A 16,793-nucleotide genomic window follows, 5' to 3' on the forward strand; every position below is an offset into this window, starting at 1 on the left:
TAGAGAGCAAACCGTCTATGCTTTTTGTTTGATATCATGACTCACTAATTGTATTATGTTTTCTTGGTAGCTCAAGCACATGAAGCGTCTCTGGGATGCCTACAATAACGACTTGCAGCAAACGGGAAACACTGGTCCTCTTGATGATCCACCCTGCCTTGGTCTCATGAGAGATCTCTGGGCCGACAAAGATGGCTTCAGCTCCGAGCCGTTTATTTCCTCATGTCCTAGTTCAACATCTGCGGCACGCCGAGCTTCGATAGATGATGGTGCGACGACGGTAAATCGGGTCAGTGAGGTGGGCACGGACACACCAGCACCGATCAGCAGCCCGAACAGCAGCCCGAGCATTGGAGTGCCAAGCAGCATCACGTCAACCATGCGTGTCTCCGTCGGTACGGCAACAACATCGCCTGCACCCCCGAAAACAGCACATGCTTCGCGCCAGAGCACCAAAAACACGAAACAGCCGCGGAAAAAAGCAAAGACGCAAGGTGAACATGTCCTCAAAGGAATGGAACTTTTGTCTAGCACCATTGCTAAAGTGGCGTCATCGATTTCGCATACTAATGATAAGACTCCGAGAGATGATGCTTCTGCCAGCACGCGTGTTATGGAGAAGCTAATTGAACAGCAACAGCAGCAAACGCAGATATCAACTCAACTACTACAGCAGCAACAGCCGCAATTAGAGGCTATGCAGCAAATGCTAGCACAGCTAGCCAAAATCAGTGACAAATTATCGAGTAATCAGTGACATAATAGCGTTGCGCTTGGAAACTGCTATAGCGCGTAATGTTGTCGCGGAGAGGGGTCCAAAATCAACTTCATCATCGGGAGGTTCACGAACAATTTCAATTTGGGTATCGTCAGCTTGCATTTCGAACAGATTGTGAAGCACAGCGGTTGCAGCAATTAGTCGGCATGCTTTCTTTACATCTTTCTCGCTCATAACTGTCATCAATTTACGAAATCTCCCTTTCTACTTTCCGAAAGTACATTCCACCGTCATTCTAGTGCTTGAGTGAAGGAAATTAAAGTGACTTTGCATCCGAGAAAGCTGACCACCCTCCTCGCGCCCGAGAAACGGGGTAATAAGCCAGGGATAAAGCGTGTATCCGGAGTCTCCTAATAAATGAGTTTCAATTGGCATATTCTCACGAAATCGACGGCTTGATGGCGCATATTTCCACATGGTTTTTGTCAGACCACGAGCCGGGATACATGTCAATCGCCATGAACTTCTGATCAGCATCAACAATCCCTTGTACATTAATCGCCGGGTAGTTCTTCCTACAGTAAAATCCGTTAAAGTCGGCGGGTCTCTGAATAGCGATGAGAGACCCGTCAACAGCGCCAACCACACCAGGAAAACCTCTCTTACACCTAAACTGCTGCTCAATTCGTCTCCACTCTGCCATTGTATCAGGAAATCTTACAACCTCACTCAAAAGATCTGCTAGAAACTCTGATAGGTCGTCAACAGCCTCAAAACGGACAGACTCGTTCATTCCCTTTGCGTCTCCAATAGTACGATAGCTTGCCGAGGACGTTAAAAAAATTGAGCACTCCGGCCACCGTTTTGGAAAAACTGTGCTCCCTCGCTGTGAGATTTTTAAACTCGAAGTTTCTGGAATTCAAAAAGCTGACGAGCGCCACAAAGGTCTTCTTGCTGCATCGCAAGTTCCGCGGGAACCACTCATTCTCCTCGTCCTTTGCTAGCAACCTCTCAAAGTCCAACCTCGTCGCAGTGAAAATGTTTGTCTTCGGTGCTCTGTCAGTCACTAATACCTCAGCAAGAGCTGCTACAGCAGCGGCAGTGCACACACTCAGTGCGGCGGCCTTCGTGCTCATGGATGTAGCGATCCGGATTAACCAGACTATTTTCCGACTTAACTACCTCGCCGAGGTAGTTAAGTCGTAACCGTATGGTGAAGCAGCTTGAGCCAATCAGGAGCTCGTCGAATTACGACTCCATTTAACTTAACCAGACTGAAAACTGAAACAAAGACGCCCTAAGGACAAACTCATACGTTTTTCTCGAATTTTAGGACAAAGTACCAAAAGTATACAAAAATATTCTGAAATCAAGTTTGTCCTAAAAATTGTAGTACTTTGCTGAAGCTAGTTGAGGTATACAAATTGGCGTTGGTACAATAACTTTGTATACTCAACAATTTCTATCAGATTTGAGAGGAGGTATTCAATTCGGGAAGGATACGCTATTTGGTGGTATCCGTTATATGTCGTTTGTTTCAACCTTCGAACAGCGCCTCCCCCCCCGGGTCCACCACCCGGGTCCCCGAATTCGTTTGTGTCACTAGATTTATTCATAAAGGTGGAGCAAACATCCGTTAGAGGTTAATTTGAATGTTGATCCTCGCAGTCGTTTCCATGTGTTTCTAGCTTTAGCCATTCTGAATGAATGGGCTATTCATCCCTAGTACTGCATCCCTCCCTCCTCCTCGGTTGAGATCGAGTGTGATAATTCCGGCTGCAAGGTGCTGCTGTTGTTAAAATTCTGCAATTGGCGCTGGTAGTTGTATCGAAGAAGTGCGGGAAGAAAACGATGGCGGCAGATGTGACTTGGTCTACTCACTATTCAGGCTGCGTAGCTGGGGACATTTGGATAGGAAACGAGTGCTTCACCATTAGCGGTGGTTCTCGCGCTAGCCCTGGAGGGCCTCCGAGCGTTTTCCCGACTACGCTCACAGTACCAGTGCTGGTTTGCTCAGGGCAGAACTCCACCCGGTGGCCATGGACCTCGCCAATGATGATCATATCTTGTCGCGGAATTGCTAACCAGCGTAATTTATGAAGAACGAGGTAGTGCGTTCCGTCATCTTCCTCCATACTCATCATCCCGAAGCACTTTAACGTTTCAACGCTGTAGCGGAGCTCGCCATCTTCCCATACATAGCCACTCAGAAGAATCATCTTTGACCGTACTCCCAGTGCAGTGTCAACACCGCATGCGGATGTTAGAGGCTTCAATGACCCGAAGGTGAATCTAACCGCAATGATGGCTATTGCAGCCCGAATTGTTGTGATCGCAGCGACAATCCCCAGCACGATAATACCATGACCCACCAAGCTCCATACATAATATGACACAGCCTCGGCTGTTGGTTTCGATTGCCTCAAACTCGATCGATTCAACGACGTGAGGTAGAGGTGCATTACTGCCGCACAGAACGCCTCACCGATCATCGCAGCTTCGTAGTTAAATATTAACCGCTTGATGAAGCAGCGCCATTTCTCACTCAACCAATTCATGCTCTCAACCATTTCGAAGAGCATTGAGAGTACCCCGGATAAATTGTAGCCCAGCGAAATGTACTGCACCTTCGCAATCATACCATCTTGCGCGATTAGCATGAACAAGTCGCTCATAAGACCCTCAACTAGAAGATATAAAATCGCCGCGCGATGGTAATTTCTCGCCCCGTGTGCTGATAGTCGCAGACTCTCTTGAACGTACACCACTGCCTCTTTGAACACCATTTTCTGGTGCATGATATCGCTCCTTCTTCCAAATCGCTTGCATGAAACGTAGCTTCGCCTCATCAGCATCGTCCTGTATGAAATCCACACTGCTCCGAACAAACCGTACCAGTAAGAGCTCCGGTAGGTTGTATCACCCGTATCATTCGCCAGGTCTGCGCCATTGCTGTCGTAGGTTCCAAGACCATCTACCTCCACGTACGACACTTGATCATTAGCGCAGTACGTGCCTGAGGCTTCCTCATAAAAAGCATAGAAGCCGATACTTCCGTGGTAGAAGTAGTGGTGGAACGCGAGGCTTTCTTTGGAGCAGCTAGCTGGTGCCGTGCGGGATGGAGTCACCTTTTCGGCTCCAAGAAGATAGGCTCCATGAATGTTGTACTGCGGCACGACAAAGCGACAAACCCTTCCTCGTGAAACATTGTAGTAGTGAATGTGGTCGACGTTCCACCACGCCCCAGCAATGACAAGCCCTTCGACTGGGCAGACTTTCTCGAGATCCGTCGTCTCAATTGGTGTGTCAGCGGGAACAACCAAGTCCTCGGTAATCTTGTGCGGAGTCATGAACTTGATGTAGCTTCTGACCTGTAGGAGCAGTGGCACCAGTCCGACACACATCCACACACAAAGCAGGATTCTTTTTGCTGTGAAGGGAGTATTCACCTCGCGTAATGCTTTGACTTTGTCGATATACTTGCCATCCATGTAATAGACACTGGATTGTCTTCTCCTCGGAGCTGTGATAAATCTACTAACACTTTGAACCGACCGCATCGACCGCATCGTTGATAGTTGCACACGAACAAACTGCAGTTCGCGCAGGTGCACTTGGTCCCTGGTCGTTTATTGCTAACTGGTTTCAACGTGCTGGACGAGATATATTCATAGATCACGAACACACATGAAACCCACCGCCAGTTTCGTCACTATGAGACCCCCGCAGTTGGTTACGAACATTGTGGTCAATAGCGCAAAGTCACCTCAGCTCCAACATGGTTCTCCAACATGGCTCCTGGGCATCGATATTGACAGCTAGGGAGTCATTCTTGTGGTACCATTATGTTGAAGTTGTTTTACCGTACCCAATCAGTTTTGTATCCAAAACAGTGTCGTCCACACATAAAACCTGTCAAGACACATGAAACCGCCCAGAATCATCGTCCAATATCCCGTTTCGTACGAATCAATCGCAATGATGCTGCGCAATGTGTGGCTGCGCCATGGCGCGTCGGCGCGGCGACTGCTGTCGACGGCGGCGCCTTCCGCGTCGGCGGCCGAGGCCATGGAGCGCTTCCAGAGCGTGCCCAAGTTCCAGCAGTACCCGTACTTCTTCCCCGTGAGCATGTCGCTGCAGGAATACCAGCGCAAGTTCGAGGCGCTGGAGCCCAAAGCCCGTTGCACGGAGGAGAGCGTGGCGCTGGCGGGTGCGTTGCAATAGCCAATTTAGCTGCAATGAGTCTGGTGCAATTTGCCCATTATTAGGTGGTGGTGTGGGTTGCAGGACGCATTGTGGCGATCCGGCACGCCAGCAAGAACCTCGTGTTCCTAGATCTCCAGAGCGACGGCCACACGGTGCAAGTTCTGTCCGAGGTGAAGCACTTCCAGGGCCGAGGAGATGATGCGGCTGCGGGGGACAATGAGGCGGTGAAGAAGGAGTTCAGGACGCTGCACGAGAGTCTGCGTCGCGGCGACATCGTCGGCGTGAAGGGGTTCCCCGGCAAGTCGGGGAAAGGAGAGCTGAGCATCATCCCGAGGCAGTTGGAAGTGCTGGCACCGTGCATCCAGCCCTTCCCGAACAGCAAATACGGCATCAAGGAGCCGGTGAGTGTGGTGCCTTGTGGGCTGCTGTGGGCACTGGGAGTTGACCGGAGACTGGTATTGGTTTGGTGGTGACAGGAGATCCGCTTCCGCAAGAAGTATCTGGACCTGCTGACGAACCCGGGCGTGCGCCCGATTTTCGAGACGCGCGCGCAGGTGGTGAGGGGAATAAGGAGATATCTTGAGGACCGCAACTTCATGGAGGTGGAGACACCGATGCTGTTCTCGGCGGCGGGCGGCGCGGCTGCGCAGCCGTTCGTGACCAACTCGCGGGCTCTCGGGAAGGACCTGTACCTGCGCATTGCGCCCGAGCTCTTCCTGAAGCAGTTGGTGATCGGCGGCTTCGACCGCGTTTTCGAGATCGGCAAGGTCTTTCGCAACGAGGGCATCGACGCGACGCACAACCCGGAGTTCACTATCTGCGAGTTCTACCAGGCATACGCGGACTACAACACGCTCATGGGCACGGCGGAGGAGATGATCTCCGGCATCGCCAAGGATGTGACCGGATCGTACAAGATTCAGTATCCGATGGAGGATGCGGATGCGGAGGAGGAGGAGGAGGAGGGCGCAGAAGACGAGCCCACTATGGTGGAGATCGACTTCACGCCGCCCTTCAAGCGGCTCCCGATCCTCGAAACGCTCGAGGAGTGCCTCGGCGAGAAGCTGCCCGACGTTAATTCCCCAGGTGCGGCATGCGGAGTATGTATAATGTATTGTTTGTTGATCGTTGTGCTCACTGTGGAATGCTTGGGGTTGTTGTGCTTGCAGAATCGATCCCGGCGCTGCTGGAACTGTGCGAGCGCCACAACGTGGAGTGCGCCAAGCCGCACACGTGCACCCGCCTGGTGGACAAGCTCATCGGCCACTTCGTCGAGCCCAAGTGCGTGAACCCGACGTTCCTGTACAACCACCCGACGTGCATGAGCCCGTTGGCCAAGGCGCACCGCGAGCAGCAGGGCGTGACCGAGCGCTTCGAGCTGTTCGTGGCGGGCAAGGAGCTGTGCAACGCGTACACGGAGCTCAACGACCCGTTCGACCAGCGCCGGCGGTTCGCGGCGCAGCAGGCGGACCAGCAGCGCGGCGACAGCGAGGCACACGGCAAGGACGACGAGTTCTGCACGGCGCTCGAGTACGGCCTGCCGCCCACGGGCGGTTTCGGCATCGGCGTTGACCGCCTGGTCATGCTGCTCTCGGGCAAGCCCCACATCCGGGTACGTGGTCTCTCTCTAGCTACCGTTGTCTGCCATGCACTCATTCTCACTCCTTGCACTTGCTCGTGGCGTCCGTCGTGCGCAGGAGGTCATCATGTTCCCGGCCATGAAGCCCAAGGACGACGTGGAGCTCTGAGCGGCGCAGCGGCTCGTTGAACTTGCCGCGCCTTCAACTTGCGAACAGTTGTTTTGTTTAACAATCTCCAAGCAGAAGAAGTCGGAGATTCGTAATGGACGCGCCGTAAGGCTACAATATAGAGGACGTGCATGTAGTGGCGGAGGGAGACCCATGTTGGGGCCGATGCCGGCGGGCCGATGGCCGCCAGGATCCAGACCATAGACGAGCGCGGGCCGGGCGCTTGCACGGCGGCCGCAGAGACGCGCGCTGCCATTCGCGAGCGCATGTGACAAGGTGCAGCCTCGACCACGCATTGCTCATTGCCCGCGCGCCCCAAAAGTATCTGGTCCAGCCAGGAGACACCGTAGGTGCGCCGGCGTCTCTGGAAGGGTCCATGACGCGCGGCGAGTGGCAAGGAAGGGGCCAATCGCGGGCACAAATCGCGGCGAAATGGGCTCCGTACGCTCGCAGCTTGGTGTTGAGTCTAAACATTTGCCCGCATCCAATCGGTGCCGTGCCGGTGCAATTGCACGCTAATGTTGCAGCCTGACGTGCGCTGCAGGGCGGCAGCGAGTTCGGGAGACCAAACTTTGGACGCGTTGAGCGCCTGGTTTGCTGCGTGCGACGAGAGCAAGCGCCCATCGAAATTAAGCAGCGAACCGCCTGCGATTTGCCTGTCGCGGCTGGTCGAATCTCGGCCCCGCCGTCATTAGCAACCGGCAGCAACGGCGCCAGCGGCGTTGGCAACGGCCAACAAGAGCAACACCTGCGAGTGTCTTGACATGGGGTGGCTCACCTCGACTCGCTCAAAAAACGCGCCCACTTACTAAACCCAAGACGCTCGAAAACCCCCAACATTATCACTCCTGAGAGGCGCTCCAACTATACAATTCCCTCCATCGGGACGTCGCAATAACGGCTCCCGAGCCCCCAGTCAGCAATGTTGGCCATCAAAAGTGCAGCCAACGCCCCGTCCATACCCACGCCCGAGCGTAAGAGCGGGCAATGGTATAGTGCAACAACCGTCACCTCCGCGTCCGCTGCTCCATCGCACACTTTCCATTCGGCCGCGGAGCGCTCAAGCGGCTCGAGTCAAGTCTCCGTCAAAGACTCGCCATGCCCGTCGTCAGCGTGGGCTTCATCGGCTCCGGGCGCCTGGCCGAGCGCGTGGCGCGCGAGCTGGTCAAAAACGTGGCGCCGCAGCGCAAGTTCAGCTACAAGAAGCAGCGCCTCGTGTCCACGCTGCTGGCCTCGGACCCGTCCGAGGAGCGGCGCCGCGTGTTCCACGGCCTGGGCTTCACCACCACGGCGGCCAACCAGGACGTGCTGGCCGACTGCGACCTCGTGTTCCTGGGCACTGACGCCCGCCAGGCGCTGGCCACGCAGGCCACCAACGCGCACACGCTGTACGTGAGCCTCATGGGCGACCTGCCGGCGCTGCAGGTCGAGGAGCTACTGTGCCCAGGCGCCAAGGTCATCCGCATGATGCCGCAGAGCTACCTGGAGCAGGCCGGGCTGCCCAAGGGCGTGCTGCCGCCCAGCGCCTGGGCCACCGTGCGCGGCTCGCACGTGAGCGACCAGGACATGGAGAAGGTGCTGCGCCTCGCCGGGATCGACAACTGCGTCGAGGTGGACGAGAACTCGACGTCCTGGTCGTTCCCGCGCGAGGCGGGCCAGGGCCTCATCCACCGGTTCGTCAACTCCGTGAGCAACCATGCCGTGGCCGCCTCCAGGGCCGCGCACGAGCTGGAGGACGCCACCGACGTCGTCGAGGCCGACTTCAAGGACACGTACGAGCTCGGTCCCGAGCTCGGCTCGGGCAAGTTCTCCACGGTCTTCATGGCCACACGCCGCGACACGGGCGAGCCCGTCGCGGTCAAATCCATCAAAGACGACGCCATGACCCAGGAAGGAGGCGACATGCTCATCGCCGAGGTCGGCGCGCTCAACCGCCTCAAACACCCGAACATCATCTCCCACCTTGGCTTCTACAACGAGGACGGCGAGTACCTGCTCGTGCTGGAGTACTGCAACCGCGGCAGCGTGCGCCAGATGCTGGACGAGCACAAGGTCGTCCCGGAGCTGGTCGCCAAGCGCATCCTCAAGCAGACCCTGACTGCCCTTGAGTACTGCCACTCCATGGGCCAGGTGCACCGAGACGTCAAGGCAGAGAACATCCTGCTCACGGAGGGCGAGGACGGCGCATTGACGGTAAAGCTCGCGGACTTTGGCCTCTCGGAGGAGCTGCAGCTGGCCAACCGCCGACTGGAGACCATGTGCGGAACCCCGCAGTACCTGAGCCCTGAGCTGGTGTCTGGTCGTCTGCACGGCACGCCGGTCGACATCTGGAGCACGGGCATCCTCGCCTACATGATGCTCAGCGGCGTGGTGCCGTTCGACGAGGCCCGGAACGACACGGAGCTGTTCAAGCTCATCACTCTGGGCGCGCTGTGGTACGATCAGCCGCAATGGAGCGAGGTGTCTCCAGCAGCCAAGAGCTTCGTGCAGAGCATGCTGGACATCTCGCCGGAGTCGCGGGCCACCGCAGCGGAGCTCTTGAAGCACGAATGGCTTCAAGACGCATGAGAGATGGCTACATGCTCGACTGCAGCATTATTATTAAGTATTCTAGTCAAGTGAGTAGTCCAGTGAGTAGGTTCAACAAGTCTGACAGTGAACCTTTTTCATCCAATCCAAATCAATTTTCATTTCATTTCAACCAATCAACTGTCGCGATTTTTGCCGCGGGTGATAATTGCACCAGTTTTGAAAATGGCGCGGACTCGACGGCAGGAGGGCGGCACGGACTGGAGTTGCCCGATGTGCACGCTGCTCAACAGCGCGGAGGACGACCGCTGCCAGGCTTGCGACAATGCGCGTCCACCTTCGCACCTGCTCAAGAAATCTCAGCCTCCAGATTCGCCTGCAGTCGCCGCTATAGCCTCCGAAGCGCAGTGCATGTACCGTCCAGCGTCAGGCGTCTTCTTCAGCTCCTCGGCGCGTCCACAGGGCGATTCAAGCACTAATTCTTCGTGGAGACAAGAGCCAAGACTCGTGGTGAACCGCCGACGTGGAGTTTGGCGACAGAAAGAAGCTGCAGAGCGAGAGAGAGACCAGGAAAGGCACAGGGAGGAGACAGGGACGGCTGAGCAGACTGCAGGCTCTAGAGCGACGGAGAGACGCGAAGAGCAAGAGGTGAAGGCTGCAAATGCAGGAGGAAAGACTACAGATGCTGTGGAGCCAATGGTGACAGCGGAGCAGCAGGAGGAGGAGGAGCAGGAGGAGGACGAGGAGGAGGAGACGGCTATGGAGCCGTGCTTTAACCTGCTGGGGACGGGGGCGTCGGTGTTTGCAGCTCCTGTGGTGGAAGATGACGTGGAGGATGCAGTGGAGGACCAGTGTGCGACGGTCAAGACCAAGAGCCGAGAGGATAGCGGAGAAGTTGATGGCGATGACGATGACGATGACGATGTCGTGCCGGTGTCTCCTCCGCCAAAGTATCCAGGCTTCATGCCGGCGAGTAGAGTGCTCATTGAAGAGCCGTTAATTGAAGAGAAGCTGGCAAGTGCGGGGCTGGACTTGAGTGATTCAGAAGATGAGGAGGACAAACCCAAGCAGCTGAGAAGGAAGAACAATGGAGAGCAAGATGATTCGTGGGAGGATAAATGGGTCTGTCAGATATGCACGAACCTCAACGCTCAGAGCTCCATGGAGTGCTCGAGCTGTATGGTCAAGCGATATAAGGATGCCCCGCGTACGCCAGAGATGGCTAGCGGGTCGGACTTGAAATGGGCGTGTCATATTTGCACAAATCTCAATTCCCCGGAGCTTACGGAGTGCGAAGCCTGCTTCACCGACAGGAGAAAGAACGCCCCAACGCTGAATGGAGCACTAGATGAGAAGTGGAGATGCAAGGTTTGTACTACATTCAATGCGCCTGGTACCACGCGATGCGAAGTTTGTGGTCGTGCACGCGAAGATGGAGCTAAAAATCCTACGGGAAAAGACCTGGAATGTCCGGTGTGCACGAATTTGAATCCGCCCGGAAGTAAGGAATGCAACATTTGTGAGACGTTGCTGCAGCCAGGTAAGTTGCCTCGTGCACGCTTGTGTATCTTGCTCGCTCATGGTTACTGACGGGTCTGTTATTGTGATGCGGATAGATGCTTCTGATGATCACTTCGTTGACTTATCTTCCAGCCCACCAGCTCGCAAGCAGAGCTATTCGATCGATGACGGGTACGTTGGCCCAAAGTTTGGTGCTTTGCTGCTGCGAAACCCCAAGCACTTATTGCTTTGCTTGTGATGCTGTGCAGTGATCTCAATAATCCGTACGCAGACTTATCACAATACAACTATTACGATGATGTGCAAGACGCAATTGCCGACCCAGATCCTGATTTCGTAGAAGGCATCTCCGACAACGAGGTAAGACTGTGCGTAGAATAATTTACTCCCGCTAGTCCATTGCTCACACCGCGTTACTGTTCTGGTCAGGCCATGATGTCCTTGAACAATACTCGGCCAGTGACTGTGCGACCCGAGTTGAAAGAATTTAAGCACTTTGTATGTTTGGAAGACCTACGAAGCGACTACGGGTGCCGCATAAATTACAACAAGATGTTTGCGGGACAAAGGTAGGCTGGGAGCCACTTCCTATATTGAAGCAGTATCTCCCAACTTGACTCGATGGCTTGCTGTGTTCATCCCCAACATCACCAGGTCTAGTAAGTCGTACGCTGATCGCCTCGCTGCAAGAACGGCAGAGTCACGAAAGCGCAAACGAAATGCAGCCCGCAAGGCAGCTGGCGAAGCTACTACACCCCCACCTCGAAGTGGCAAGGCAGCTCGGGGCAGCAAGAAGCGGAAGTCGGCGGCTGCATCTCGACGAGGTATGTTCATGCATTCCGAAGGAGGCGCATTTCTACGGATAGTATTCTAACTACTCTATAAACTAACGACGTGTGCTTTGGACTGCAGCTTCGTCAGCTGGTACCAAACCACCGAGGGCCAAGCGAGCAAGAAAAACTGCAGCATCAGGGCGGCGGGCCAGTTCGGCGAGGACGCCTTCGCCAGGCATTAACCACTATGACGACACTGGCGCGGATCTGGGCGAAGGCTTCAGCGCCATGGCGTGGGAAGGCGTCGGATCCGCAGGCTACCACTAACTCAATAACTATCTAATGTGCTATTTAACGCTTCGTGGTGTCTTGCCCCAGCCAGCCGAGGACTTCTCCACTCGTGGTGTTTTGTCGAGGGTCGCAGGTGAATCCTTTCAAGAGTCGAGCGACGGTTCAACGCTGGCGTCGAGTTACAGCTTTCGAGTAGCGTTATTGCGCAGATCAACAAGACGGAAGCAAGGCCAGATAACTCTGCCATGACGACGCTGGAGGAAGCTAAAGCCTTTCTGAAGAAGGAGTCGCCCGACGGGACGAACCTGTACGACCACCTGGGAGACGTGCTGCTCAAGATCATCGTTGAGCGCCCCGAGAATCTGCATGAGACCTTCGAAAACATTTCCGCGTTGGTCAAGCAACAGCGCTATCTAGCGCCCCAACAACCGCCGACCGTAGATGCTGCTTCACAGATGTCGAGCTTCAAAAAGCAGGCAGTACGTTGAATCTCGTTCTGTAGTAGCAGCACTCACTTGAATCTAATCCATGGTGTTGTATGCCTGATCAGCTAGCACACCAAGAAAACTGGTGCAATGTAGCACTGGAGCTATTGAAGCTCAAGTCGGAGGAGGAAGCTCCACCAGAACCTGCTACCGGCGTGGCTGACCTGCTGGATGAAGCGAACATGTTCGAGTGGGCCGGATTAGGATTTTCTAAGGGGGAGACGTTCCGACTGTCGTTGGCACTGCAGCGCCTAGCTCAGACAAATGGCACCGTGAATATGCGCTTCTGGGGCAAGTTGCTGGGGCGCGGAGCGGACTACTACGTTGCCGAGGGCGAATTGCCTACCCCATACGAGCCGGAGGACCAAGATGCTGAGGAAAGTGCCACGGGAGCGAACAAGCTCACGTACTGGGTGATGAAAGACAATGGGGCGTACCAGTGGATCCAACTGCCTCCTGTGCGCCGCGAGCAAATTTTGGTAGCACGACAACTACGTCGTTATGTGCGTGGCGACCTGGATGCCCCTGTCCTTGGGCACCCACCATTCCCCGGTCTGGAGAAGAACTACCTGCGAGCACAGATTGCTCGTATCTCTGCAGGCACTGTGCTGTGCCCTGCCGGGTATTTTCAGGTGACTGAAGAAGGCGATATCACTCCTGCCGAGGAACCCGAGATCAAAGCTGCCGCAGACTTGGTGGACTTGGGCAGTTGGACGCACTTCGTGAAGGAAATTAACGCACGTTATGGCCGCATGACGCCGATGCCACCTCAGACTAACGCAGACGGAGAGGAGGAGCCGCGTGAGGGAGAAGAGTTCGCACCACCACTCCGTGCGTTGAATGAGGACAAACCCTCGTCGTGGCGTGTGGACCGATTACCGGCTACAATACAACCAGCGGTAGGCGAAGTGGCTGTTGTACGTAGTCTTGTGTGGCCCGGGGCTGTAAGCATTGCTGTCGGCAAAAAGTTCCTGAACGTGTACGTGGGTCACGGCGTCAAGTTCCTCTCGGAGCCGTTCCAGCTCCCACCTCCACAGCGGCTGCAGGTTGGTAGCGGTGTGGGCTTGAGTGAAGACAATGCCGATGGAGAAGGCAAGCCGACTTTGCGCTGTGAAGTTCCTGTGGAGCAGCCTGACTTGCTGGAAGACCCGTCGCCGCCAGCAGAAGAAGAGTAACCCAGCTATGGATCACGAGGTGAGTTTATTTGCTTCGATAGCTCATGTAGCTCGTTAATTCAGCCTACTCCTCTTTATTCGGTCGGATCGTTCGTCCGGCCACTGCAAATGTAAAGCTCGTTGCGAGACAGCGCCCAGATCTCCGGGGTGTCTGCGTAGCGACTGTCATAAAGGCCAGACTTCAGCTGCACCTGCTGCACTAGCGTTGAACGCTTCTCATGCACACTCGAACTTCGTGTGGGTTTCACCTCCAATGAGGCCACACAACGGCCATGCTGCAGCTCATAGCTGTTCACGGCTTGTGGGTGTTGCGTGTCACCGCCAGCAACCACCACAGTCTCGTGGGTGTCTACAGCACAACGCAGATTTTGCAGGTAGCGCTTGGGGAGTCCTGACACGAATTCCACCACTGGTTTGCAGTTGCGTAGGTCTAACAGTCGAAGCTCGCCATTCGATCGATGCACCACAGCTCTGCGGCTGTCATTGAGGACGTGGACGTCTAGAACCGAACCAGCAGGTTGGCCCGCCACCACGTCCGCCGCCCATTCATAAATTCGACTGGGGCAGCGAAGGTCCCAGCCCCACAGACCACCATCCTTCGTGCCATTTAGCACGACTTGACCCTGCACAATCCGAGCAAAAAACAACAACATCAGACTAATACAATAAGTAACTGCGTGCAAGCTCACAACTAACCGTGCTGTAGAAGCTCTGGGCGTGTACATCGCTGGTGATAGTTCCTGTCGGTGCACGCAGAATGCTTCCGAGCTGCCTCACCCCATCCACATACGCCGCAGTCGATGATCTAGAGATACCAAGCAGTTTTAAATCCCGCTGGAACGTGATGCAAGCTTATTCTCACCACGAATTAACAGGAGCTATTAGCTCAACGCACCCGCCGCACCCAACGCTGAAGTTACTGCCATTTGTTGGGTCCCTGATACAGGCAAGTGACATCAAGTACGGTTAGAAATTGAGAAACCTCACGAAACGCGGTTCGCGCGGGGCAAACCATTTGGCTGTCCAAGGATCGACAAACGTCCAGCTCTGAAATTCAAAACGACCAGCAAACCACACAATAAGAGTCACGTATCAGAGGCGAGCTCGATCTTCAACTTCAACGCATCGCACCTTCATCCGCGAGACTGACATCACTGCTCGCCCACCACTGCTTTGATCGCCCACACGCATGTACGACACACCGCCAGATGCGCGCTGCGTATTCCGGCGGCCCGACCCAAGGCTACACACCAGCAAATCCAGCTCTCGGACTGGACGCCACTCCAGCTCTGTGATAACTCCGTCGATGTCGAAACTCACGATTGGTAGGACAGACTGCGAAGGAGATGCCGTTCCAGGTTCAGGCTGCATTCTTCTCAGCCCCAGTATATCCAGTCGCCCGCTACTAGCTGCAACAAACACACTCCAATCAGAAAAAAACTAACAATAAAAACTTTCAACTTGTCCTCAAACTCACCTCCCATTGCACCGAGGTTGCTAGCTCGAGGATGCAGAGCCAGCGCCGTCAGCCGACCTTCATTGTGCACGTCTTGCGACTCCACCACCTGCGAGGACTTATCCGACATACCACAAGTAAATACCACACACATTAGCATTAACCGACCGGGCTCATAACCTACGAAAACTAATAGGACAAATAGAACATTTACCAGTAATCCAGACAGCAATTGTGGCGTCAACTCTCGACGATCTCGACCTCTAGCGCTCCAGCTGAAGTCGCTTTGGCGTTGGGCCAGGTAGTCCACCCAATTGTGCCCATTGACCCCAAATCCATATCCACGCCGAATTTTCACTTTAACTGGTGATTTTTGCTCGGCAAGCTGAATTTCCTGCTGTTGCAGCTCCAGCTGCTCGCGCTGGCGGCGCTCCGACTCCGGAGACGAGCGGAAGTAGCGCTTCTTGGCCTCGTCGTAGTAGAAACCTGGTAGAACCGCCGCAGGGGCAGCCGCCGCTTGGGTGTCAACAGGTTTTTCGACGCTTCGCAGGCGCGCGTTGGCGCGCTGGGCCTCCAGAGCCTCCAGAAACTTGCGCCGGGCAGCTTCCTCGTCCTCGGCAGGCGCAACGCGCCGCTTCTTGCGAGCCATGGTAATAGTTACGCAGTACAGGAAGAAGTGCGCTCGAACCGTGAAAATGTATTTCGCTATTGCGAAAATATATCTCCTATTGCGAAAATGTATCTCCTATTGCGAAAGTGTATTTCGTTATAGTGGAAATGTATGTTGAGAAGGACGTTCGACGTCTAGCGCTTCTGGTGATTGAGGTAGCGGAGAGCGATGAGACCGGCGATGCGGAAGAGGATGATGCAGCCGATGACGATGAAGAAAAAATGGGTGATCGACTTGTGCTTGAAGCCGAAGTATTCTTCCGTGTACTCCTTGACGGTGATATGGCCCACGGTCACTGGGGAGTTCGCCATGGGCTGACACCCGAGCTTCGACCCAATATTTTCGTACGCCTGCGTGGAGTTGTTCCACGTCGGGAGCTCGTCGCAGTCGGCAAACACCAACGCCTCCATGATGGAGAGGGGGAACCGGAGCGGCGAGATCCGGTACATCCAAGTGTAACCGGACGGAATCGAGTACGCCGGCGGACTGTAGCCCATGAACATCATGAATACGGTGTTGAACAGCAACCCGATGATCGACGCGACCTCTTCCGACGGCATCGCGTACGCGAACATCATGCCCAGGTACACTTGCATTAGCACCATGAGCGAGATCGCCAGCCAGAACACCACCCCGGTCCAGAAATCCGTGAAGCCCACCATGGGGTAGAACACAACCGTGAACAGGAACCCGCTGCAGAAGCAGTAGGGGATCTCGACGACAGTCGATCCGACAAAGTACCACAACGCGTTGTACGTTTGCGCCGCGCGCTCGCGGTAGTACGAGGCGCGCTCAGAGCAGGCGAGAGGCAGAATGCTCTGGAAGGTTATAAGAGCCTGGAAGAGCGCAGCCATGTACACCATGCCGACACCCGAATTGAGGCCCGAGTAGGACGCGTAGTCGGCGTTAATAAACATAATGCCGATCACCAGCGCGAGGAATATCGCGAGGAACATGCGCGTGAGCGTGTAGCTTGGCGTGCGCCAGTACATCTGGATGAAGCGCGTCACCACGAACTTCATTTGCGTCGCCGAGTTGGCCGCGCGCTTCTCGGTGAAAATCATCTCCGGGAGGTCTGGCGAGGGGGTCGTGATGCCTTCCTTCGCTAGGTTGGTCTCTAGTGATCGACTCATCGAGCTGTTGTTGAAGTAGGCCACGAAATCCATGCCATCAGCAGTGGAATTGCTCACACCAGCACCAATGCACTCCAGCATCCACGTT

At 55.0% G+C, this 16,793-nt stretch overlaps 5 protein-coding genes across 5 annotated transcripts; 4 read left to right on the top strand and 1 right to left on the bottom strand.

The window, feature by feature from the left end:
- Positions 1-4,696: 4,696 nt before the first annotated feature.
- IUM83_14639 (lysine-tRNA ligase) lies at positions 4,697-6,672 on the top strand (the record flags this gene model as incomplete). The annotated part of the gene is made up of 5 exons (XM_067939402.1): positions 4,697-4,928; positions 5,006-5,325; positions 5,401-6,010; positions 6,094-6,536; positions 6,622-6,672. 5 exons carry the CDS (start codon positions 4,697-4,699, stop codon positions 6,670-6,672), a joined length of 1,656 nt encoding a protein of 551 aa, XP_067786113.1.
- A 1,098-nt stretch (positions 6,673-7,770) lies between these two features.
- Positions 7,771-9,240, top strand: IUM83_14640 (CAMK protein kinase; the record flags this gene model as incomplete). The annotated part of the gene is made up of 1 exon (XM_067939403.1): positions 7,771-9,240. One exon carries the CDS (start codon positions 7,771-7,773, stop codon positions 9,238-9,240), a length of 1,470 nt encoding a protein of 489 aa, XP_067786020.1.
- A 186-nt stretch (positions 9,241-9,426) lies between these two features.
- On the top strand, positions 9,427-11,822 carry IUM83_14641 (Zinc finger, RanBP2-type; the record flags this gene model as incomplete). Its single annotated transcript, XM_067939404.1, has 7 exons — positions 9,427-10,408; positions 10,634-10,741; positions 10,818-10,893; positions 10,971-11,082; positions 11,152-11,291; positions 11,377-11,546; positions 11,635-11,822. The coding sequence occupies 7 exons, from the start codon at positions 9,427-9,429 to the stop codon at positions 11,820-11,822; spliced, it is 1,776 nt and encodes a 591-aa protein (XP_067786019.1).
- A 209-nt stretch (positions 11,823-12,031) lies between these two features.
- On the top strand, positions 12,032-13,446 carry IUM83_14642 (Flagellar radial spoke protein; the record flags this gene model as incomplete). Its single annotated transcript, XM_067939405.1, has 2 exons — positions 12,032-12,265; positions 12,337-13,446. The coding sequence occupies 2 exons, from the start codon at positions 12,032-12,034 to the stop codon at positions 13,444-13,446; spliced, it is 1,344 nt and encodes a 447-aa protein (XP_067786022.1).
- Positions 13,447-13,520: 74 nt separating this feature from the next.
- Positions 13,521-15,551, bottom strand: IUM83_14643 (WD40/YVTN repeat-like-containing domain; the record flags this gene model as incomplete). The annotated part of the gene is made up of 7 exons (XM_067939406.1): positions 13,521-14,069; positions 14,143-14,251; positions 14,342-14,383; positions 14,459-14,493; positions 14,578-14,855; positions 14,924-15,020; positions 15,117-15,551. The coding sequence occupies 7 exons, from the start codon at positions 15,549-15,551 to the stop codon at positions 13,521-13,523; spliced, it is 1,545 nt and encodes a 514-aa protein (XP_067786021.1).
- Positions 15,552-16,793: the final 1,242 nt, after the last annotated feature.

This window comes from Phytophthora cinnamomi (genome assembly GCF_018691715.1).
Source record: "Phytophthora cinnamomi strain GKB4 chromosome Unknown Contig71, whole genome shotgun sequence".
Taxonomy (NCBI): Eukaryota; Oomycota; class Peronosporomycetes; order Peronosporales; family Peronosporaceae; genus Phytophthora; species Phytophthora cinnamomi.